Genomic DNA, 24,281 nt, shown 5'->3' with positions numbered 1-24,281 from the left:
GTTGCGCCTTCCGCTAGGGGTTCCCGTCCTGCACTCCAACCATAGCATCTCCGGAGAATTCCTTGCGCCGTCCCACTTGGTGTACCAGATATCCTTATCGTAAGTCATCTCGCAGACCACATGACAGATATGACAATATGTCACTGCTAGTTCAACCTGTCGAAGTAGCACATGGCGTTGCAGGTATGGTGCACCTATTGCAGGGATCCCGCAGTTTCCTACATTATATACATTAAGTTGCGGCTGTACACGAGTCACTACAATCACCTGGCGCTCTACCCAGCATCCCTGATACGAGTCATCGTATCGCTGAGGAGAGTTTCGCTTCCTTGGTTGATTGCGTCGGAGATCAGTATGGAAAACGTCGGAGAAATGGATTCATCTTTGCCGGTATGCGAATCGATAGGGTCAGACTCTGGTCGAACGTCTGCAGCTTCGTTGAGGAACTTCCGAGGTGCATGGTGCCAGGAGGACATGACGATCCGGCTCCTGCAAAGGAGCATCAATACCTCCACCAGCCTCGATCCACGACTGCAACAACGGCTCGCCAAAGCACTGTTTCATTCGATCCACGTGCATAACGCTTTTCTTTCCGATGTTTTCTCTTGTTTTCGGCAGGTCACGTCCGACAACCTTCATACAACCAGGAACGGACCTTGTCATTTTCATTGCCATGATGCGTAGCTATGCAGAATTGCATTAAAATGCACCAGCGAACAGAATTTCAGTCTGATCGTGAACTCATGCTTGTGCAGGCATAGCAGGCATTCGATTTGAAGGCACTACTAATGGCACTGTAGGCATAGCAGGCATTCAATGTGATGGCACTACTGGCACTGCAGGCGCTCTTTCTTCTCCACATGTGGGGTCCTATTGTTTTTTCTTCCGGCGCAGACTTCTGCCTCTCAAACAACAACTTCGACATCGTGACGTCGGAATTGACAGATGAACGTGCAGGCATAGCGGGCATTCAACCATAAGGCACCGCTGGCACTGCAGGCGCTATAGGGTCCTCTTGACAGGCGCTGTTCTCTCTCTATCTTCTTCAGGCGTAGAGTCTAACACAGTTTAATAAGCAGGCGCCTTTCACCTGCAAGCGCCCTTCACCCGCAGGCGCCTTTCAACTGCAGGCAGGCGCCCTTCCCTGCAGGCGCCCTTCCTTGCAGGCGCCCTTCCCTGCAGGCGCCCTTCACTGCAGGACGAAATATACGCAAGATGTATTTACTGATCCAGCCTCACCCTGCAGGCAATGAAAAGTATAGTAGGCATTCGTAACGAGGGCACTACTATAGCACTGCAGGATAAATCCTCTCTCCTCTAATTTATTAATGCAAAACAATTTTACATTAACATGATTTAGCAGTCACCTGGTCCACGAAACCCATCCCACCGCTGCCACCAATGTAATATAACCGGATTTCTCCAGTTATTGTGTGGGATCTTTTTTGGGTAAGTTCGCGGACACCTCACGCAGACTCACAAGGATCACATCATATCGCATCATCACGTAGAGAAAGCATCAATAATTCACCGAGATGACAATCGAAGTGCGTGCGAAGAAGAACTTTATTACCGTACTCGCCAATCCGGCTACCCGTCAGGACCAGTCGCCTGACACGATGCACCACTGTATCGCCGCACGAATGGCCGATACACACAGCGTTACAAGACTTTAGTGTACAATACACTACAAAACCACGGGGGGGGGGGGGGGGGGGGGGGGGGACTCCGCAGACATGTCCGCCCCCGACGAGCGTCAGCTCACCACTCCTCGCTCCTTCTACCCGAGCGAGAGTATAACCACGTGCGACCCGTGACCCCCATCGAAACTCATACGGTCATGGGGTCACCGCACGCCCCCTACGTCCTAACCAGACGTACCAGAGACACCAACTTCAGTGCTCTAACCTCAGTTCATTACACAGCCCCTCCCTAAGACTAGTCAGTCCCTTGACTAGGGCAACTCGGGCTTTACATAAACAATGAAATGACCAAAACCGGATACTACAATCCCGTATCCCACACAAACAGAAAGATAAACAAAACGCGAGAACAACATTTTTACATAAACTTCACAGATTAGCGTAAGCACATTTACCTATTCTTACACGCTAAAACAACCAAGTGTATGACATACATACGCGAAACACTGGTTCGCAACTTTGCATTTACATTTACATAACTTAATAAACACAAAAAAAGATGTGAAAACCGCATCATTACTGAACAAGCGAGGTATTTATCACTAGGCCTATGCATCATTGTCTCCCGCCTAGCTTAAACAATGAACGCAGAAGTTACCTTCCAAAAGTATAGCTTTTCCGATAGTTTACATTGTATTTACACGTATTTACACACACACACACACACACAAAATAAACAAAGCTCTCTTAATAGCAGTCCACATTTTAAAGACAAATAGAACACTGGATAGCGTCATAAGTCGTTGCGCCTTCCGCTAGGGGTTCCCGTCCTGCACTCCAACCATAGCATCTCCGGAGAATTCCTTGCGCCGTCCCACTTGGTGTACCAGATATCCTTATCGTAAGTCATCTCGCAGACCACGTGACAGATATGACAATATGTCACTGCTAGTTCAACCTGTCGAAGTAGCACATGGCGTTGCAGGTATGGTGCACCTATTGCAGGGATCCCGCAGTTTCCTACATTATATACATTAAGTTGCGGCTGTACACGAGTCACTACAATCACCTGGCGCTCTACCCAGCATCCCTGATACGAGTCATCGTATCGCTGAGGAGAGTTTCGCTTCCTTGGTTGATTGCGTCGGAGATCAGTATGGAAAACGTCGGAGAAATGGATTCATCTTTGCCGGTATGCGAATCGATAGGGTCAGACTCTGGTCGAACGTCTGCAGCTTCGTTGAGGAACTTCCGAGGTGCATGGTGCCAGGAGGACATGACGATCCGGCTCCTGCAAAGGAGCATCAATACCTCCACCAGCCTCGATCCACGACTGCAACAACGGCTCGCCAAAGCACTGTTTCATTCGATCCACGTGCATAACGCTTTTCTTTCCGATGTTTTCTCTTGTTTTCGGCAGGTCACGTCCGACAACCTTCATACAACCAGGAACGGACCTTGTCATTTTCATTGCCATGATGCGTAGCTATGCAGAATTGCATTAAAATGCACCAGCGAACAGAATTTCAGTCTGATCGTGAACTCATGCTTGTGCAGGCATAGCAGGCATTCGATTTGAAGGCACTACTAATGGCACTGTAGGCATAGCAGGCATTCAATGTGATGGCACTACTGGCACTGCAGGCGCTCTTTCTTCTCCACATGTGGGGTCCTATTGTTTTTTCTTCCGGCGCAGACTTCTGCCTCTCAAACAACAACTTCGACATCGTGACGTCGGAATTGACAGATGAACGTGCAGGCATAGCGGGCATTCAACCATAAGGCACCGCTGGCACTGCAGGCGCTATAGGGTCCTCTTGACAGGCGCTGTTCTCTCTCTATCTTCTTCAGGCGTAGAGTCTAACACAGTTTAATAAGCAGGCGCCTTTCACCTGCAAGCGCCCTTCACCCGCAGGCGCCTTTCAACTGCAGGCAGGCGCCCTTCCCTGCAGGCGCCCTTCCTTGCAGGCGCCCTTCCCTGCAGGCGCCCTTCACTGCAGGACGAAATATACGCAAGATGTATTTACTGATCCAGCCTCACCCTGCAGGCAATGAAAAGTATAGTAGGCATTCGTAACGAGGGCACTACTATAGCACTGCAGGATAAATCCTCTCTCCTCTAATTTATTAATGCAAAACAATTTTACATTAACATGATTTAGCAGTCACCTGGTCCACGAAACCCATCCCACCGCTGCCACCAATGTAATATAACCGGATTTCTCCAGTTATTGTGTGGGATCTTTTTTGGGTAAGTTCGCGGACACCTCACGCAGACTCACAAGGATCACATCATATCGCATCATCACGTAGAGAAAGCATCAATAATTCACCGAGATGACAATCGAAGTGCGTGCGAAGAAGAACTTTATTACCGTACTCGCCAATCCGGCTACCCGTCAGGACCAGTCGCCTGACACGATGCACCACTGTATCGCCGCACGAATGGCCGATACACACAGCGTTACAAGACTTTAGTGTACAATACACTACAAAACCACGGGGGGGGGACTCCGCGGACATGTCCGCCCCCGACGAGCGTCAGCTCACCACTCCTCGCTCCTTCTACCCGAGCGAGAGTATAACCACGTGCGACCCGTGACCCCCATCGAAACTCATACGGTCATGGGGTCACCGCACGCCCCCTACGTCCTAACCAGACGTACCAGAGACACCAACTTCAGTGCTCTAACCTCAGTTCATTACAATATTTTTGCTTGCTTAGCAACATTGATCAAAGATCTGTTCAATCAGAGAAGTTTGTTTCTCATAATATTTACAAATGAAGTCATAAATTGTATATAATACAGTGCATAAGAATATACAAGGTTTGAAGTTTGACCTCAGACACGTGCAGAAAGCTTTGATCATAAATCATGCTCTTAAATTTTACGTGCGAGAGTGGTGAAAAAATGTGCCCACTTTGTGCACTTCAAAACAGTGTGTATTGCTGTAATGCACCGACACTGGGTGTGGTTAAATTCGGTATAGTGCTATTGGAATACAATTTGTTATGGCGTAAATTTCTTGATACTACATATTCGGCCGATTATGCAACAGGCTGTTTTCTTATGGAGTCAATATCTTTTGGATCATCCGCAAACTTACATGTACAAGTGTAGTGACTCAGATGGCGTGTGATACAAAAAGCCCTTAGTTCCCAAAGACGATTAACTGGTATCATGTTGGCATCGTGGATAGCGAAACATCTTCTTAAAGCTCTTCGCCTGCACAGACTGCAACAGAAGAAGAATGCTAGAACTGTAAACCAGACCTGATTTCATGCCATGGGAAGTATCCCAAGCCAAGCAAGGAGGTTTAGTGTGAGCGAAAGTGACCAAGGTAATTTAATCCAAGAACTTAATCTCACTGTAAATTTCTCATGTGAATGTCTGTAATCATAATTTCTTTTTTTTTTAAACAATAGTGAAGAATGTACGATTTCACTCAAAAAGTAACAGTAAACCAAAGCCAGCTGAAAGTGCCTCCATCGAAAACAAAAAACTTTAAACAAACAAACAAACAAACAAACAACCTTTTTAATGTTGTTGTAGTTACCAGGATACTATGTTTTGTTTGTTTGTTTTTTATCTTCTGTATGTACAAAACTTGAACTTTTGAAATACAATGTACTTTAGTACAGAAGGTTTTAGTTCAAGTTGTACTGTTCGACATGTATACTTTTATGACACCTGAACTGAATCTCTACGCATTGCAAAAAACAACAACAAACAAACAGAAAAACAAAGAAAAAAAGAAACAGTACATCCTGGACAGTGTCTGTTTTCTTTAAGAATAAGATAGGGTCATGAGATTTTCATACTTGTATTGTCACATTGATTCTTTATTTCTTTTCATGCATGAGGGCCTTACTACTGTTGTGCAGATGTACAGCATCCATGCATTGTGGTCTTCTGAAGTGAGGTGTAGGCCTACAAGGTTGTATGTTTTTCATACACCCATTGCTATTTATAGATACTAAACAAAGAAAACTCATTCCAGTGGCCTCAAACTTTCCACCTGGATTGTGCCAGAGGAGAAAACAAAAAATCAATAAATCAATATTTCACCTGGCCATGAACATATCAAACAAAAGTTGCATGGATATTCAAATGTTACACACCATTATTTCAAACAGTTTGTGTAAATGCAACATTTGCACAGCATTGTCATTAATGTAACATTTAATGAATTAGCAATGTAATGTGTGTGTGTTTATGCTGCTGTCTATGATTAAACTTGTGATATTATATTTGTAGGAAGTCTATAATGCTACTCCCATTGGAGATGTGTTAATTCATTTTCAGTTTATTACTTGGCTGGTAAAAGAAGAATGTAACACAATACCGATGATGTTATGAGATTCTAGATATAGGATACACATTAAAAAATAAACCTAGCTGCAGTTCCTTATTAAATGGAAAATACAGAATTGGACCTGACCCATAGCTAAACTTCCTTTTTTACCATTTAAAGTTTTGATCTAAAAATCATACAAGTCATGATCCTTAACCTAATTTCGGTAATAAAATTTTGAAGGAAACAAAAAAACCCCCCCACAAACCAAAATAAAAGCCACTAAACATTCATCAGTATAAAATGGGGGGGGGGGGGGTATTTTTCATGCCTGTTATAATGTACAATACATCTATAAAAGGCATTATTTTTCATTTGCAGAGGAAATAAAAAAAAAACGGCTTTAGTGCTTTTAAATGTATGTACTTGTAGTTTTAAAATGTGAGTTAGGGATAGAAACAACCAATGTAAAATGTTTATTAGTGATATATGATAAATGTCAAGTACTGTTTATATGTACAGAATGTAAACAGTAGTAATTCATATTATAAAATTGTTTCAAGAATAAACAGTCAACAGTTATAGTTTATTGAGAAAAACATTGATATACATGTACTCCTCATAAAGGCGTTGAAATTGCAAATTTTTGTGCGGAAAGATGTTTTGTAATTTGATACAACTGACCTACACATTAAATGCAAAAAACAAAAACAAAACAAAAAAATATGTGATAACTCTTACATTTTTTTAAATTACTGCTCCCAGTGGTAAACAATACCTTTAAACAGATATGGAAGCTTGGCGGAGATGCACGTTCCTGAAGATAGTGTATACAAGTATAAAGATGAATACAATCATACTAGTGTAGGAGGAGAGAGTGAAGTGTGAAACTGATGTACTGCCTGTGTGACTCAGCTGTTCAAAATCAACATACCATGTGATTTGCACAATGGGGATGTCCTTCAGTTTCTAATCATGTACAATATCCACAACCTCATACACTTGAATGATGCACAGTGTCCTCGTGTGTGATAAGTACTGGATGGGAATAAAAGTGTTAGGAGTACGGTACATTCATCCATGGTTTTGGTAATGGTCTGACTCGGGAGAAAAGTTTAAAGGGCTTTCAAAATGAAGATTTTTTAATCTTTTTTTTTTTCACCATCTTTGGTTATTGCTTTCAAGAATGAAGAAATGTATAAAAGTTTCTGTGTGATTAATTTTGCTTCAAAGTGTGCACCACCCACACTGAAAAGAGGTCATGGCAAGAAGTAATATGACTATAAAACAGTTGTACAAACGTAACACACAAATGAAATCATGTAAAGTGTACATCTATGGACATATTTCTCTCCATTATACCTCCAATATAATTATATATTTTAGGCTTTATTGCAAAAATTTTATATGATAGGATGTTTTGTGGTGCAACAGACATGTACACATACATGCATGTATGCACTGAATGTCATATCTTGAAAAATATTTAAATCACTGTTCCCAAAGGTAAACAGGACCTTTAATTGGCATTCATACAATGTCATAGAATTATGATGTCATACAGTTTGCACGTTTCCAATAGTCTCTCAAGAACTTTCAAAGTTTCAATTTCATTGTGATATGTGCTGCAATTAGAAACAAGATTGCTCCATTATGGTTTGCTCTAAAGAATGTACTCAGCTGTTAATAGTCATTTAAGTGGTTCCCAACCATATCAGTGCATGACTGTAGTGATTTGTTATCCACTCAGGAGGGTTGGATTTTGAGACCACTTAACAGGCACTTCTAATTTATGGGTATAGGTTTATATTTCCATCAAAATCATTTAATTGCAGTAGAAAGAAGATCTAAAGTGAATAAAGCCTGGTTATTATACGTAAATCCCATCAAAGTCAGTCATTTGCAGCAGACATTGCCAAACAAAGGAATATCAATCTTTGAATATTGATTCAGAGCAAATTTTCCATGTAATGCTACTTCATGAAAGGTTTTACAAAATGTAAGTCTGTATTACACAGTCACCACATGCATACAATATGAAGTAGTATTTCATGATTGGCATTGTGCATCAACCTTTACAATAGTCACATGTACACATTGTGTATGTTGTGAATCACAGTTTTACTGTATGAGTGTTCAAAGTTAAACAGGGAGTGGATTCTGCTTTGGAGTGTTTCAGAAAAAGGGCCAGAAATACTGCAGAGGAAATACTGTTTGCAGACATAAACTCTGCACTCCTTCTTTCAATGATGGCACAATTTTTACAGATTTTAAAGAAATATTTCACTATATCATTGAACTTTCATCAATAGAATTTGTGCAGATTTCACCACTGATCAAAAACGGTGCTCAGTACAGACATCACAAATTTACTTTTGTTGTATTTTTTTTATTCAAATGAATGCACACCATGTGTGGGTGATACTATGTCATACAATTTGATGTGTTTACTTCAGCACGGAATGTTCCTGCCAGTGAGTTTTCAGTCTGTGCCATTGTATGCAGCCCCCAATGCCAGATATTGCATACAATTTGTATTAAATCCGACCTAAAAACATTTTAAAAGGAAAAAGAAGAAAAAAATTGAGTGTTGGAAAAACATTCATCAACAGGTACAATTGGGACTGCGGTAATCACTCAGGCGTACAATTGAACAGTCTGCCATAATGAATAGTTGTACGCAATGACTGTCTGCCGATTCTTTGTAAAAAGCATATCAAAAACTTGGCTTTCGGCTTGGGGATGAATACCAGTAAACATGAGAGTTGAGTATTAAAGGTCAAATCATGACTTTATTAACATTGAATCAGTCTCCTTTGATGGTTTGCAAATGAAAACTTCAGAATTTCAAAGTTTGGTATTGACCTGCAATGGATTTTGTACAATCTTGCATGGATTGTGCCTATTAAAAGCATACATAACAAGTGGATGTAAAGTTTTTTTGGTGTGTTAAAAAAATGCACTTCACACGCAATTCCGCTTGTATTTAAACATTTCAAATTCACTGTGATATGAACCAGTGCAGAATTTATACAACCTGAAAAATAGTTGGTGCGATTAGTATTCACACATTTTCAACAGTGCTCACACAGCAGGAACTATGAGGTATATTGATTTTTCATTACTTTTGAGGCTGTAGAATAGAATTGCAGACGTGAACAGAAAGAGAAAGGAATATTTATTTTTCCTTCTTCCCAGTGGATCATCAAATATTTGACCAATTCCTCAGTGGTAGTGGCTAACCAGCAGTGAAATACATTTTGCTAGCTCCCGTCACAAATGACGTTAGCGGCGCATCACACACTTTGTGAGTAATCAGTAGCTTGTTGACTCTAATCCTATCTGACATTTATCTGGACGGAAAGCAAAGGATTGTGTACGCTTCCCAACAGTAGTGGCAGGGTAGACCCTTGAGAGAAAGTTCCGTGAAAGAAATCCCAAATTACTTCACATCGTGACAGTTTGTTAGAAGGACTTTTGAGAACAGTGTGTGCGCGAAATGAGGACTTTATTAAAGGATACTCATCGAGGCAAAACAGAATGGCAAAGATGAAGTGTTCGACAATTGTAGGTACAGTACATGTCCTTTTTACTTCTGTGCCTGCTTTGGAAGGATGCAGAATATGTGAACAGTTGTCTGAGGTTTCGTGGCTTAATCGAGGGCGAAATGACATTTTTTATTAGAACAAGGATTGCCCCATGCTGGATTTTACACACCTGTTCCTGGAGTCACCTTTGACTCTAGCAAGAGTTTTGTGATACTGGAATTTCCTTTAGTTTTAAGCTTGCTCGAAAGATGTTCAATGGACATCCAACCTACTTCAGACGGTACACCTGGGGTAGGGATCAGAATCAGCGTAAGTTGTCAGGACCAAGCTTTTAAGTAATACTTGTCTCCTCTCAAATAATCTGCTACAAATACCTACCACCCCCCCCCCCCCCCTCCAGAAAAAAAGCAAAATATCTCTCATGCTATATTAGTGCCAGTGGGTTACTACAGCACATGTAGCTCATGTACAGTGGTGCTCCTATTATTTCAATGATTGTGAACCTAAGTATTGATCAGTGTTACGTCCCCTCATGTTTGAAATCTGCATATATAACACCTCTTTTGAAAAAACCTTCCTTAGACCCAGATTCACTCCAAAATTACCGCCCCGTGTGTAACCTTCCATTTTTGTTTAAAATTTTGGAAAGGATTGTTTTCTCCAGACTTACAGATTATCTCTTGGTTAATAATTTATTCGATACTTTTCAATCCGCATATCGTCCTTACCATAGCGTAGAAACCCTTCTCCTCAATGTGTCGAACTTCATCCTACTGGAAATGGATCGTGGAAATGTCACTGCTTTGATTTTACTTGATTTGTCCTCCGCCTTCGATACTGTTAATCATGCAATTTTGTTAAACACCCTCCAATCTCTTGGTGTATGTAAAAGGTCAGGCATACGAATGGTTTAAATCTTACCTTTCATGCCATTCACAGGCAGTGTGTGTCAACAGCTGTAAATCAAATGCTATGCCTCTCAAATGCGGTGTTCCACAGGGCTCTGTGGGCGGGCCCACCTTGTTTTCCATCTATCTTATTAGCCTGGGACACATATTGCGCCAGCACAAACTTAATTATCACATATACGCTGATGACATTCAATTGTATTTGTCTTTCAAACCTAACCAGGCCGATGCCTTACATGCTTTGAGTCAGCTTGAGAATGCAATGAACGATGTTTATTCATGGCTGAACTCACATTCTTTGAAATTGAATACTGATAAATCTGAGTTTTTAATGTTTGGTTCGAAGACACAATTAGGTAAATTTGACATTAATTTTATCTCCTTTTCCGGCATGTCAATTAGTGTGTCCCAAACCTGTCGCAACCTGGGTGTAATGCTAGATTGTAATATGACTATGTCTCATCAAGTTTCTAGCATTTGTAGATCTGTAAGATACCAACTTCGTAATATCGGCTTCATTAGAAAATATTTGAACCGCTCTTCTACCGAAAAATTAGTCCATGCCTTGATATCCTCTAGGCTCGATTTTGGAAACTCTGTCTTATTTAACTTACCACAAACTCAGCTCTCTATGCTACAGAGGCTTCAAAATGCGGCAGCACGCATCATCACACTATCCAAGAAGCACACTCACATCACCCCTATTTTAAGATCACTTCATTGGTTACCAGTCAAAGATCGCATTATTTTTAAGATTTTACTTTTGACTTTTCATTGCATTCAGGGCGCTGCTCCTCAGTATAACATTGACTTACTCCATAATTACATCCCTGCTAGATCTTTACGCTCATCCAACTCCGGTTCTCTGATAATTCCAAGATTCACTACAATATGGGGCACACGTGCCTTTGGCCATGCTGCTCCCACCTTATGGAATAACTCACCTTCAGCTGTAAAAAATTGTTCTTCATCAGACTCCTTTAAAAGCAGTCTAAAAACTCACTTGTTTAAAGCCTCAATTTGACTACTCATTACATGTACTTGATATTTGTATGTCCTTTATCTCCTTCACTTTCTCTTCCTTCCGCGCCTAGAGCACTCTGCAGAGTGGATTTGGCGCTATATAAATCATATCAATTATTATTATTATTATTAATTATTATTAAATCTTTTTATGCAAATTCTATAAATGAAGTAGGCCCTATGCTCCATCCTTGGAACTACAGTAATACTGTGTTTGTAGCCCCATGCTTCATTTCATTTGTGTGGGATGAAATTCAATATTCATATGCATTTTATCATGCCTGTTCGAAGCATCAAACCGTATTACCTGTGGTATGTAAGAGATGAAGCAATTAAGGAATGGATAACGTACAGTGCCTTGTGCTAGTATCAACCGAGTGTATTACCACCGTGAAATGTCATTTCCTTGTTTAGTTAAATAATGTCATAAAAGTAGCTAATACTAATAATAATGTCGAGGTTACTCGATATCAATAAATGTAATTGAACATATTCGATTTGCATATTCTTTTTTCTTTTCTTTTTTTTAACCAGGAATTTCTGCTGTAAAAGTGGAAATTTTTGCAGTGTTGAAATTTTCACGCATTTCGCGCAACCAGAAACAAGCGCGAAAATAAAAGCACGCGAATATTTTTGCATGTCGTATGTTCCAGTGGTTGATCATGTCTTGATTCCATGGATTTAAAAAAATGTGAAACTCTTTTCATCTGGCCAAGCGCGAAAAATTAGTCGCGCGAAAATATCCACTTTTACAGTATATCGTATCCAAGCCCTTTCCAGTTCACAAATAGACTTTGTGTGGTTGCAACTCTTTGTTCTTGTTTATTGTAGTAGTTACATGTTGTGGAAGACTCTCCCTTGTGTATGGAACACAAAAGAAATATCCAGTTCCATTGAATTCTATGGTAGGAAAATGAGTAATCAGTAATTTGTGCTAATTTGGTCAGTGCTAATGGTTTATTCAAACACTACTTTCTGTGGATGAAACTGAGTAGCTATGGTACACTGTAGATCCAGGCACTTTACAGCCTTTCAGATGTAAATAAACATTAAAGGATCTGACAGTCAGGGGTAGTCAATTTTCTGAAAATGACATGATATTATTCCCTTACTCTTCAGCTTTAATTTCATATAATAACACGACTCATAAAAGTAATCAATGATTTCATGAGAGCATGTTGAGTAGTCTAGGAAATCAGTGTTTCGAGAAAACTGCCTTTGAAGTTCCGACGCAATCATGATCAAGGGTAGGTGAGACAGTTTTCACCTCTTGACAATGGAAGGTATAGTCCTAGCAACCTCCGCGATCTTCATTCAAGCTTAGCGCTAGAGGTCTATGCACAACCAATCAGTAACCAGGGAGCCACGCACTGACCAATAGGATCACTCCCTCGTTGCTTGGGGCGGAGTCTCTCTGCGGTGCTAAATCCAAATCATTCTAAATCCACATGTTTCTGTTCCATTGCAAGTCAGAAAATCATGGCCCAGAAAAGCACATTTTCTTGTCTTTCCTTTTAATCATATAGCTTCGAAATTTCAGCAGATGATATGCTACAAAATTTTGCCAAAAACCAAAATTTGATGGTTTTGACCGATTTTGATGATCTGACTTTAAACTCAATATTTGCTCGGCTCAGTCACTAGCGACTTTACGATCCTTTTGTCGTGGCAGGTCACAATTGCTTTCAACCACAATATACAGTATCTTGATATTGTCATCATACTAGAGACGTTGGTAGCATGCAGAACCAATGCAGCTCATATTTCGCAAATCAGAAACATTCCGAACTGTGCCTTTAATATGGCATGAGGCCAATGTAACCCTATTGTGAAAGAAAACCTGTTTTTAGGGCACAAAGAGGAAGTAGCTTTCATTTTGCAAGCTGAATTAACTCAGTGTGTGTTTATATTTGTTATCCCACCTGCTCAGTACTGCACCTCCAGAAAACACAAAGACAATCATCCACCCACCCTTGAAAGAAGGACAAAAGCTTGTACTTGCAGAATATGATTTGATTACTTTATTCTACATTTTCTGAAGAATCATGCCAGAATATGCTAGTGACAAGTCAAATTGACAGATATGTAAAAGCAGCAATTATTGATGTGCATTGTATTTCTGTACCGAGTGGTTAACAAGTGCACTTAAAAAAAAAAAAAAACAACCCATAATAATGACACATATTTTGCACTCAAAACACTTTTAGTGCATAAGTGTCTTTAACCCCCATTATGTACGTAGTTTATTCACCAAGCAGAAAGCAGAATAGCATATGTAGGGCCTACTAGTATTAGGGACAGATATCACATCTAATGAATTGGCCAACCTTGTAAATATAGACACACTGTGTATTGTGAATGCTTAGGGGCCAATGTGCTACAAGGAAACTGTTTTTGTTAACAGTAAGATGTTTTAAAAAATGGACAGAAGAGTCAGCATTCTTGCTTGTCTCCAAACAATCACATGTCCTCGACATTCAGTGTGAAATTTTGCATTTTATTATAGAAATTATTCAGGTGAGTCTTTGTACTTCAGCATGAGATATATTTGTAAGGAATGATAATAAAAAGGGTAGTTCTGTACTCATTTTACAGTGTCAATTGGGTCATTTCCAGAATACCTCGTGAACACACTTTACAGTCCAGTATCAATACACTGTATCTTCCCAAATTTCATGTACATTGTTAAATTTGACATTAAACATAAGGAATCTATGAAAGATGTACATTAATGACAGGTTCCAGAGAAAAATCCCTGCATGGATGATAGTTGTGCTCATGACATGATTTTACTTATATTGCATTCTGTCAAAAAAGAAAAGAGGGAAATATTTAGGAATTCCCAGTAACTTTCCAGACTTTGTTTATGGTGATTGTACAGGTTTATACGGTGTAGGTGATATATCTGGCTATTAGTCTTTGTATGTGATGGCTTACAATGTATGCGCAGGCAGGACAGAGCCAGCTTACATGAGTAAAATAATGGTTGCAGTCAGCTCTCTTAGTTTAAAGAGAAAATTTCCTAGGTTTTACTGCTTAAATGAAACATAAAAAACCAAAGCAAAGAAACAAGATATGCTGGCTTCTTGTATGAGACTAGTCATCCATTGCCAATGCATTTGATGAATTTGACAAGAGTACAGATGGCAGAAAGTAGAAGAAAAAAAATAGCACGGAGCCTGGAAGCAAGACTAAGTGGATTTATATAGCAAATTACATAGACTGTACATACTGTACGTGCTGTTCACACAGCCTATCTCTGGCTCATCGTCCAGGCAACGGAACAGCATCTCATGAAGAATTTGGTGGTTGAAAGGGAATGCTTGTTTGCTCGCACTTTGCTAACAGCCAGTGCAAGTTTCTTCTGAGTGCGATCAGTGACGAAGATGCAAATTTCTGCCAAACCTTCTTGTCAAGTCACACCCTGTTCCATGACAACCATGTGACGATCAAAACACAAATTGTACCAATGTATATCCATCAACGTAGGGAAGTAATCATTGTACGAAAGGAATCGATCTGTATAGTATTAGAGAGAGAGTAGCTGTGGGATACTGATGCCTTACAGATTGCCACTGTGTATGGTATTCAGATCATCACTATCACAGAGCGGATTAACCACGGCACTTAACCTTTGGTCTTCATTGCCTCACACGACAATGTTCGAAGATGTACTGGAATAAGAGGAGATACGTTCTGACATGTCAGTCACATTGATATTTTCTGTGTTTTTTAAAGTCATAAATGTAGTCAGTCATTTTTCAGTGGTACACCGTACTTTCTATTTCCTTTGGCGCTTAATTCATTTTCTATGTCTTGATTTTGTGCATTGTGCTAACCATTAACCATGATGAGCAATCCAGTTGTACCACTTCCATATTCTGAAATGTTTGGTTGATTTGGACTGTCAATCAATAACTTTAACTTATCACATGAGGATGACACTCTCAGGATATTATAAAATCCACTGTGCATTTCTTCATGTGTATCTCTACAATTTGATTGTTATTAATATTTTTCTCTCTGCTTTGTCATTTCAGGGAAGCATCAGAACAACGAGTCTCATCTCTACGCCCACATCCCGGTTGGGTTCTCCTACCCACCCACAGGAAAGTATGCAGGGACATATGGGAGATCCACCTTTGGTACCGGCCATTCCGGTCCGGGATCATTTTCCTACAACCGGGGGAACGCAGGAGGAAGTGTGGAGAACGAGTCCAAGGCTATTGGCATCCTACACTCGGATCGCAGCCCCATCAAACCCAAAGTAGTCAAGATCGTGAAGACAGGGTCGCGGCCCCGGAAGGTGGTGTCACTGCTGATCAACAAGCGGAGTGTGCAATCATACGAACAGCTGATACAGGATATTTCCGACGCATTTGGCTACCCAAAGTACAAGAACAACAGAATCCGCAAGCTGTACACACTGAGAGGGAAGGAAGTGAAAAGCTTGGCAGACTTTTACAGAGACAAAGATGGGGTGCTCATTGCCTCCCCTTCTAGGACTAGCCTTACGGAGGAAACTGTCGTTGACATTTATGAGGAACTCTATCCCGACAGTTCATACTCGCAGTTTGCACGAAAAAAGAAAGGGAAGAAGAAGGATGTTGCAAAACTTGACAGTGGGATCAGTGAGGAGGATGAAAAGAACAGAAAGAGCAGAAGAGCCCGGGTCTCAAAGGACAGTGATTCCAGAGGGAATGATAGCAGGGGCTCAGACTATGATGACATCATCCATGAAAGGACAAGTGACACGGACAGGAAGAGGAAAGAGGGAGAGGATGAGCTCGATAGGAGGAAGAGGGAGGAGAAACTGCAAGATGAAGTCAAGCGGAGGGAGGAGGAACTGCAGCAACGGGAGGAGGAACTGAGGCGGAAGGAAGAGGAGATGCTAAGGAAGGAGAAGGAGGATCGGGAGAGGAAAGATCGGGAGAGGGAGGAAGAGTTGGCCAGGAAAGAGGCAGAGCTGAAAGAGAAAGAGGAAAAGTTGAAGAGTAAAGAGAGTGAAGATGCAAAAAAGCTCCAGGAGCTGCTGGAGGCAGACGCCCAGCGGAAGATCGAAGGGGCAGAGTTGAAGGCGCAAGCCAGGGCTGAGAGGGAAGCCAGAGAAGCAGCAGAGAGGAGGGCCAACGAGGAAGCGGCAAAGAGAGAGGAGGCGGAGAGGAGGGCGAGGAAGGAGCTGGAGAAGAGAGCCAAGGAAGAAGATGAACTCAAGAAGAGGGAGGAGTCTGCAAGAAGGGCCAGACTTGAAGCTGAAATGACTGCTAAGGAACAGGCAGCAAGGCGTGCGTCAGCAGAGAGGAGAGCGCGGGAGGAGGCCAAGAAACGGCTGCAGCAGGAAGAGAGAGTCAAGGAGCAGGAGGAGGCAGAGCGTCAGGCCAAGGAAGCAGAGAGGATAGCGAGGGAGGAGGCAGAGAGCAGAGCTATGTCAGAGAAACAGGCCCGGGAGGAAGCAGAGAGGAAAGCCAAGGAAGCTGAGGAGTACAAAGAGGCTCAGGAGGAGGAGCGCAGGAAACGGGAGGAGGCTGAGCGATTGGCGCAGCTTGAGGCAGAACTACGTAGAGAAGCAGAACGGCGGGCAGAGGAGGAAAAACACAGAAAAGGGGACGATGACAGTCGTTCAAAATCAGCCTCACCACGCGATGAGAATGAAAACATCACATACAAAGAGAACGACGCAGAGGACAGTCCTGTTCCAGAATCAGAGCCCGAGGAAAGATTCGTCCGACAGCCCAGGACTCTCATCAAAAAGACCCACATCTTGGAGAAGTACAGCATTGGCACAAAAATCGGCGACGGAAACTTCGCCGATGTTCACGAGGCCACGCATGTGGAGACAGATGAGCTGTATGCCATGAAGATCATTGAGAAGGCCAAGCTGAAGAACAAGGAGCACATGGTGGAAAATGAGATCGCCATCATGAGGTACATACGGCACCCAAACATCGTACGCCTGTACGAGGAGTTCGAGACCCGGGGCCACATCTACCTGGTGATGGAGTACGTGTCGGGTGGGGACCTCTTTGATGCCATCACCGAGAGTGTCAAGTTCACAGAGGGTGATGCTGCCCTCATGGTTGAGGACCTTGCCAGTGCCCTTGCGTACCTTCATGACCTTAATGTTGTGCACAGGGACCTGAAGCCTGAAAACCTTCTGGTGAGTCTGGCATTCATTCCATCAGCCATTTGTTTTCTTCCCTTGTGATTATTAACTTGTCAGGTTTATTCAGGGATGAAACATGAAGGAAAAAACATATTAGATATTTTTGCATATCTAATAATCATGTTTGAAATCTCATAATCTTGAGTCAGTGATATTTCTCAGAATGCTCACCTTCAAAACATGTAACTCGTGCTTGGTATTTCGTTTATACCAGAGTGTACAGTTGCCTAGTGATGATTTATAGTCTTTCTTCTCTTTGCATAGTTTATTTTTCATCTGGATCATGTCAAAAAGTACTGATTGTTTGTGTTCCTGTCAGCAAGTTCAGCGTAGAATGTTGAGTTATGGATTGCCTCTGACACTGGTGTAGGAAAATGCAAGAAATAGAGAAAGCAAAACCTGCATTTTTTGTTTTAATTGTTAGTTTGAAGTTGCTCAAGACACTAGAGATTGTTTAGTATTGGATGCTGTTTTCTAGTGTAGTGTGTGAGACAAAGGGATGATAGTGCCAACCGAGATTGCCAGTCAGGTACGATTTTACTTTGCATTTGTATGCAAAGAAACCTCTTACTTTACTTTAACTGAGTGTACACTTGTATGTTATGTCCCTCTTTAGTACAGTACATCTCTCCAGAAATCTTCATGACAAACCAAGACCAGCTTGTGTGAAATAAATCAGGAGCAGATCTCTAAGGCCATTTTTTTCTTTTTAATTTCTAGCTCTACATTGACACCGTAATTCCAGTGAATAAAAATCTTCTGCTCACTTCAATTCAGGTGAACAAGTCTGAGACAGGGGATATCACACTGAAGTTAGCCGACTTCGGTCTGGCCATGGAGGTGAAGGAACCAATCTTTACAGTGTGTGGCACGCCAACCTATGTGGCTCCAGAGATTCTCGCCGAGACAGGTAAGAGTCTCTGTAAACAGAAACTAAAGAAATGTTTCTGTTTTTGACTGCTGTTAATACTCTGTCCACACATCATGTAACATTAGAACCATTCTTCCTTATGATCAAAACTCAGCAACAGGATGGTAGACATACCTATGAGTTTTATTAACTCTTAACGTGCCATGGTCGCCGAACGGCGACCTTAGTCCTAACGTGCCATGGTCGCCGATCGGCGACTAAGAAGAGCGAGAAAAGCATTGATCATTTAAGTTCTTCTGGTACCGTAATGTGTTACACCAAGAAACTGCCAATGATATGTAGTGGTAGCTGATTAGCATAGCCATCGTTTCCACTAAAAATGTGAGCATGCTTACATTAGAAAATTTTGAGTAATTACACGATTTTTCAGCTAGATGTATTTTTTTCGTGTCGGGAAAATCCGCAGCGAGCGCACCCTCTGCGAGATGTGTATGGATCAAAAGTCTCATTGGTACACCACACGTGTGTATGCTATTGATTCTGCGTGTATTGTCTATGCGGTTCCAGTCGCATTGTTCCACTTGGATGCTGTCCTGCGGGGAAGCTCTTTTGATTTTGTCCCTCAAAGAGGGTCGTCGGTCAAGTCTTTCATCCTTTTGTTTTGGTGAACGTCACTAATCGTCCCCACGCTAGCATAGGAATTGCGCGCGGACAAAGACCTGCCGATTTCAATAGAGTACCCCCCCCCCTCCCGCCCGTGGTCCGCTTAGACAAAAGAAGGATTAGTAGGCTCTTCCTTCTCAAGTGGACAAAAGACACTCTTCTAGGGCCCGGGACAATCACTTTAGTTTCAAATACAGGATCTGGGACTAAAGGACTAAGATTTGGGAATGAATTACTGAGGCAGAAAGAAAAATTGCTAAGACAAAATAAACTGCTAGTATCTTTGGAATCATACAATTCTAGAATGCAATTTTGTTATCATTTGAAAGAGGAGATGTTGCTCTAAAACTTTCTCACAGAGTCAAGGGAGCGTTCTATTGAAGAAAAAACATGACTGACTCTTTTTTTCTATACTACACAAAAATTTCTAATAATTTTTCTGATGTATCAATTATTTCTGCAATATTTCAGGTTCAGATAGATATTATGCCAAACTGACTACATGACACGAAAGAACAAACATTTCTTGATATATGTTGTGTAGAACTCAATTCAAAACAGTTAATAGTTCACAGTGCAGTATCGAAACGTTCTGGCGTTAGGTAAAAACCTCTGGCACGTTAGGGGTTTTGGGCCTGGCACATTAAGAGTTAAATGCCTCAGAGTGTGTTTTTAATTACATAGTTTATTGGTAATGGGTTCCTGAAAGCTCATTTATAATCATTTGTGTATTCATTTGTTTATTCATTTATTCATGCCTTACTGTCCATATAGCTACCTATTATTGCTGGTGTCAGTTATTTTGCCTTTGTGATATCTGCTCCCTATCATTGCAAAATTGAATACCACAGAAAAATACCTCTTAGTTTGTACTGTGGTTGAAGGCATGCACATGCACTGTGGTTTTGGAATTGGAACCTATCATTTACGATAGCTGCAAGACGTGGCATGTGTACAGTTTATGTTGGTGTTTGGATGATTTATCTAAAAAGAAGAGTGATATAACTGTAAAATGTGTTGAACAAAAAAGTAAACTTGGAACAATATAAACTCTAACTACAATTATATTTGCCTCACTGTGGTATATGGCTATGAGATGAGATAAGATTATGGATCGTATGAAAAAAGACCCCAAAATCTGAAGCAAGTGTAATGAATAGCATTAAGGATATTGGGATTGCCTTCAATGATATGATGCTACTGTTTTGTGACAAACGAATACAACCACAACTTGGGTTGCATTTACAGCAGAGTCTGCGATTTCTAATGACCTCTTTGGCAGGCTGTGTCATGTGCAATATACTCCAGTATGCTAATGCCCTCAGTTCTCAATTCTGCATTGTAGGTGACCTGCTTGGCAGCATCAAAAATCCAGTCGCAGTCGCGCTTTGGGATGAATCATCAATGCCATGAATAATTTAATAACACAGGGTAGAAGTGAAATTTTATTGAACTCGATAAATTAGGAATCAATACTGGGTGGGGGGGGGGGGGGGGAATCGGGTCCATATTGTACATGTTAGGCTTTGAAGTTGATGTACATGTATTCCAAATAATGTCGTTATTTTTTGTTTTATAGTGAAATGTGTTGTAATGCTCAGTTTTCTACTTAAAAGCAGTTGCCCTATTTTAAAGTATACATTGATGTTGCAGATATACACATCAATTTGTTAAACCTCATTTGCAGACAGAAAAGCAGTTGCTTTACTGTGAAGCAAAACATGTTTCACGTGTTTGGGATCAATTAGCCTCGGGCAAAATCTTTTTGTACATTTTTGTGTATTGGCGTTGTCTGCATTCCGATGCGTTGAAATGATAATTAAACATCAGAGTGGAGGCGAGAGAAAACATGCACAAGGTCAGAGATTTATTAAAGTCTCCCATTCGTGATGAGTATGATTTGGCCTTCAGATTCTGGGTATCACATCTGCTAGCAGACTGAGGACGCGTGGGTGAAAATTTTGACCTTTGACCCATCAAATCCTTGGGGAAATTTGCTGCAGAAATTGTCATATTTTCATCACTAAATTGGCAACATTGAATTTGCACTGCATATCATGTATTGGACAAGGATTAGACGGAGGTGGTTAAAAGGATGGTATAGTTTTGGTTGAGATGGGGCTTCATGCTTTCAACTTTTTTTTGAGATAATGAGAAACCTCATATGATTTATGAAACAGCAAATAATTGTAGGAGGAATTCAAAATTTACTTGATGAAAATTAGTTTAGAAATGGCTGAGATAACCAGAACAAAGCAATCCTTATAAAAGCTGGGAACCACCTTTTATTATGAACATTTTGTTTTACTTTGTTTTTGGATATCTCAGCCATTTCAAAGCTGATTTTCATCAAATAAACCTTAATACCTCTTAGAATTGTGTGCTCTTCAACATTTCAAAAAGTAATTTTTGTAAGTATCTCAAATAAAATTAAAGGCTAATTCATCATCTCAACCAATATTATACACTAATTTCACAAAGTCAAAAAGAAATTTTCAAATATTTGACAATTTGAGGGAGAAAACAGAACTTTCAATCTTTGTAGCATGTTTCCCAAATCGGAATCAGTTATGGCTCTACCAATTTGGAGGATTTCAGAAATTCTAGAACTGAAACAGGAAATTATGCATGAACATCAAAGGGTTCCAATGAAAGTAAATATTTTACTCTACCTTTTGAAATGCTATTAGAATGAATGAAGAGTAAAACATAAAATTAGGATAAAGACATACACTTGATATTCCATCATTCATGAGGTCTTCTATTTTTATACCAGTCAAGTACTTTTTTCAATTAAACAACATGCAACAATAGTACATAACTCTGATCTCAGCATGAACTTAAAGGGATCATATAGTTTTGGGGTAGATTTAACTTCAGGTTTTTATCCTTTTTTGGTGAGATAGTGAAAAACCTATTTTGAAATATGAAAGAGCATGTAATTCCATGAGGATTTCAATGTTTATTTGATGAAAATTGCTTTTGAAATGGCTGAGATATCCAATAAAGAGCGATTCTGATAAAGTGTGGGACCCACATTTTATTATGATCGTTTTGTTTTACTTTGTTTTTGGATGTTCAAGCTATTCCAAACCCAATTTTCATCAAATAAACTTTGAATTCCTCTTAAAATGGTATGCTCTGTACTATTTTATAAGTGTTTTCTTGGTATCTCGCAAAAAAAAAGTTAAAGCCCAATTTTCATCTCCACCAAACTGTACCATCCCTTTAAGGTGTTGTTACTTTTGTGAATGTCACCAGTCGGATGCTATTTGCAAATTTAACAACAAATGAAAATACTACAAAACTCTGATCCCAGCATGAATGCAATGTGCGTGCGTACATTTCTCAATGCATAATTGGACCCTGCGATCATGACTTTAACCTCTCGCAAAATTGGCGCAGAGTCCTGATTTGCTAAAAATTAGACTCACTTAATATATACACAACTTGCAAATCATAGAAAATGCAGTTTTTGGGACTGGATGGGTGTAACTGAACCAGCTAATGTATATGAGCTTGAAATGTGATTTCAACAAAACCAGTGTATATGCCCTTTTTAGGGAGTTTAATGTGTGCACTTTCTTGGTTTAATTGAAGGTCAGTAAATATTTTAGCTGTCTGTTTCCTAAGAATGAGAGTCCATTATGATCTACACCCCCCCCCCCAAAAAAAAAAAAAATAAATAAATAAATAAATAAACAAATAAAAATCTAGGGAAAACATGCGAACTGTTCATGCCTGAAGCCTGAACGTTGTAAAGTAACACATTCACAGAATTCTTTGATTTTCATTCACAAGTAAATGCAGCTGTCTTTTCAACAACAACAACAACAAAAAAAGCATCCTGAAAATGTGTGAAACATCAATACTGCCAACTCACTACCAAAGGCCTGCAGTTGTCTATAGATTATTTTGTCTCCTCTATGAGCTGAATCAATCCACTGACCACATCCCTCCTCTTCCCCATCTCCTCGTTGCCTAGGTTACGGCCTGGAGGTTGACATGTGGGCCCTGGGAGTCATCACCTACATCCTGCTGTGTGGCTTCCCTCCCTTCAGGAGCCCAGACAGAGATCAGGAGGAACTGTTTGAACTCATCCAGGCTGGCCACTTTGAGTACATCTCCCCTTACTGGGACAACATCTCCAAAGGTATCCATAGCAACAGTTTAATTTTGCACCTGCCCCCCCCCCCCTTCATTTGATTGATTGATCATATTATGAATATAGATAAATAGGTCTTTTTTTCCCATTGCAGTTTTATGTACTTTTTTCTGTTAGGTGATAAGCATTGCAGTTCAATCTCTTATGCCTTATGTTGGTTCCTTGCATCTACATGTTTGCATGCTACGTCGTCGATGTGTACCCAAGAAACATCTGTTTGTCATATTCATTTTAGCATTTGATGAGTATTTAACTTCATATGTCAGTATTTGTTCTGTCTTATTTATAAAGTGCATTTATTCATCTTCCTTCAGTTTGCCATCCATTTCCCTTCCTTTAATCAGACTCCTGCATATTTGTTGTTGTTTTTTTATTTTTTATTTTTGCCTCTTAGTCTGTGTGTCTGCCTTTCTGTCTGTCTGTCTATCTCTATCTGTCTCTCCCTCTGCTACACAGTACAATCACATACTCAGTTGTCACTTATTTTTGTGTGGCAGTGGCTGAATGGTTATTCCTAGTGCTACCATGAAAAGTTACAACCAATACTGCCAATCCACTAAAAATCTTAATCTATTTTAATCTTCCCTCAGCTGCCAAAGACCTCATCGATCACCTCCTTGTTGTGGACGTCAAGATGCGCTACAAGGCCAAGCAGGTCCTCAAGCACCCATGGGTGGCCAAGAAGGGTGCCACTGGCCGCCAGCCCAACCTGCAGCGGGAGGTGTCCATGAACCTGGAGAAGAACTTCAAGGGGCGTCGCAGCGCTAAGAGGAAAGCTGGAGGCACCCAGAAGTGAGAGGGATCGCATCCCTCTCCGGAGACATCGCCATGGTGATATATTGTGCCTATCAGGAGTGGTGGTTTGCTTTGCCTTTGGACGTCAAACTTGTCATTGAGCACAATAGTGGAAAAGTAGTCCTCATCTTCTGTTGTGTTCAAGGAACCGACAAGATGTGATGACTGCCAGTCACCAGTAGAGGGCGCACTTCAGATTTTGGTTG

At 40.7% G+C, this 24,281-nt stretch overlaps 1 protein-coding gene across 1 annotated transcript in view; it reads left to right on the top strand.

Moving 5' to 3' along the window:
* Positions 1-24,076, top strand: part of LOC139725968 (serine/threonine-protein kinase DCLK1-like) — a 33,598-nt gene extending 9,522 nt beyond the window's left edge. Inside the window, exons 2-6 of the mRNA XM_071637051.1 lie at positions 349-363; positions 15,459-17,575; positions 18,359-18,491; positions 23,101-23,268; positions 23,871-24,076. Of these exons, the coding sequence (XP_071493152.1) occupies positions 349-363; positions 15,459-17,575; positions 18,359-18,491; positions 23,101-23,268; positions 23,871-24,076 (2,639 nt within the window). The remainder of the gene's footprint in view (positions 1-348; positions 364-15,458; positions 17,576-18,358; positions 18,492-23,100; positions 23,269-23,870) is intronic.
* The last annotated feature ends 205 nt before the right edge of the window (positions 24,077-24,281 follow it).

This window comes from Diadema antillarum, unplaced genomic scaffold (genome assembly GCF_040938485.1).
Source record: "Diadema antillarum isolate AM-2024a unplaced genomic scaffold, OU_Dant_1.0 seq00000069_RagTag, whole genome shotgun sequence".
Classification (NCBI taxonomy): Eukaryota; Metazoa; Echinodermata; class Echinoidea; order Diadematoida; family Diadematidae; genus Diadema; species Diadema antillarum.
Note: the sequence above shows the minus strand (reverse complement) of the source record. Positions and strands in the feature narration are given on the sequence as shown.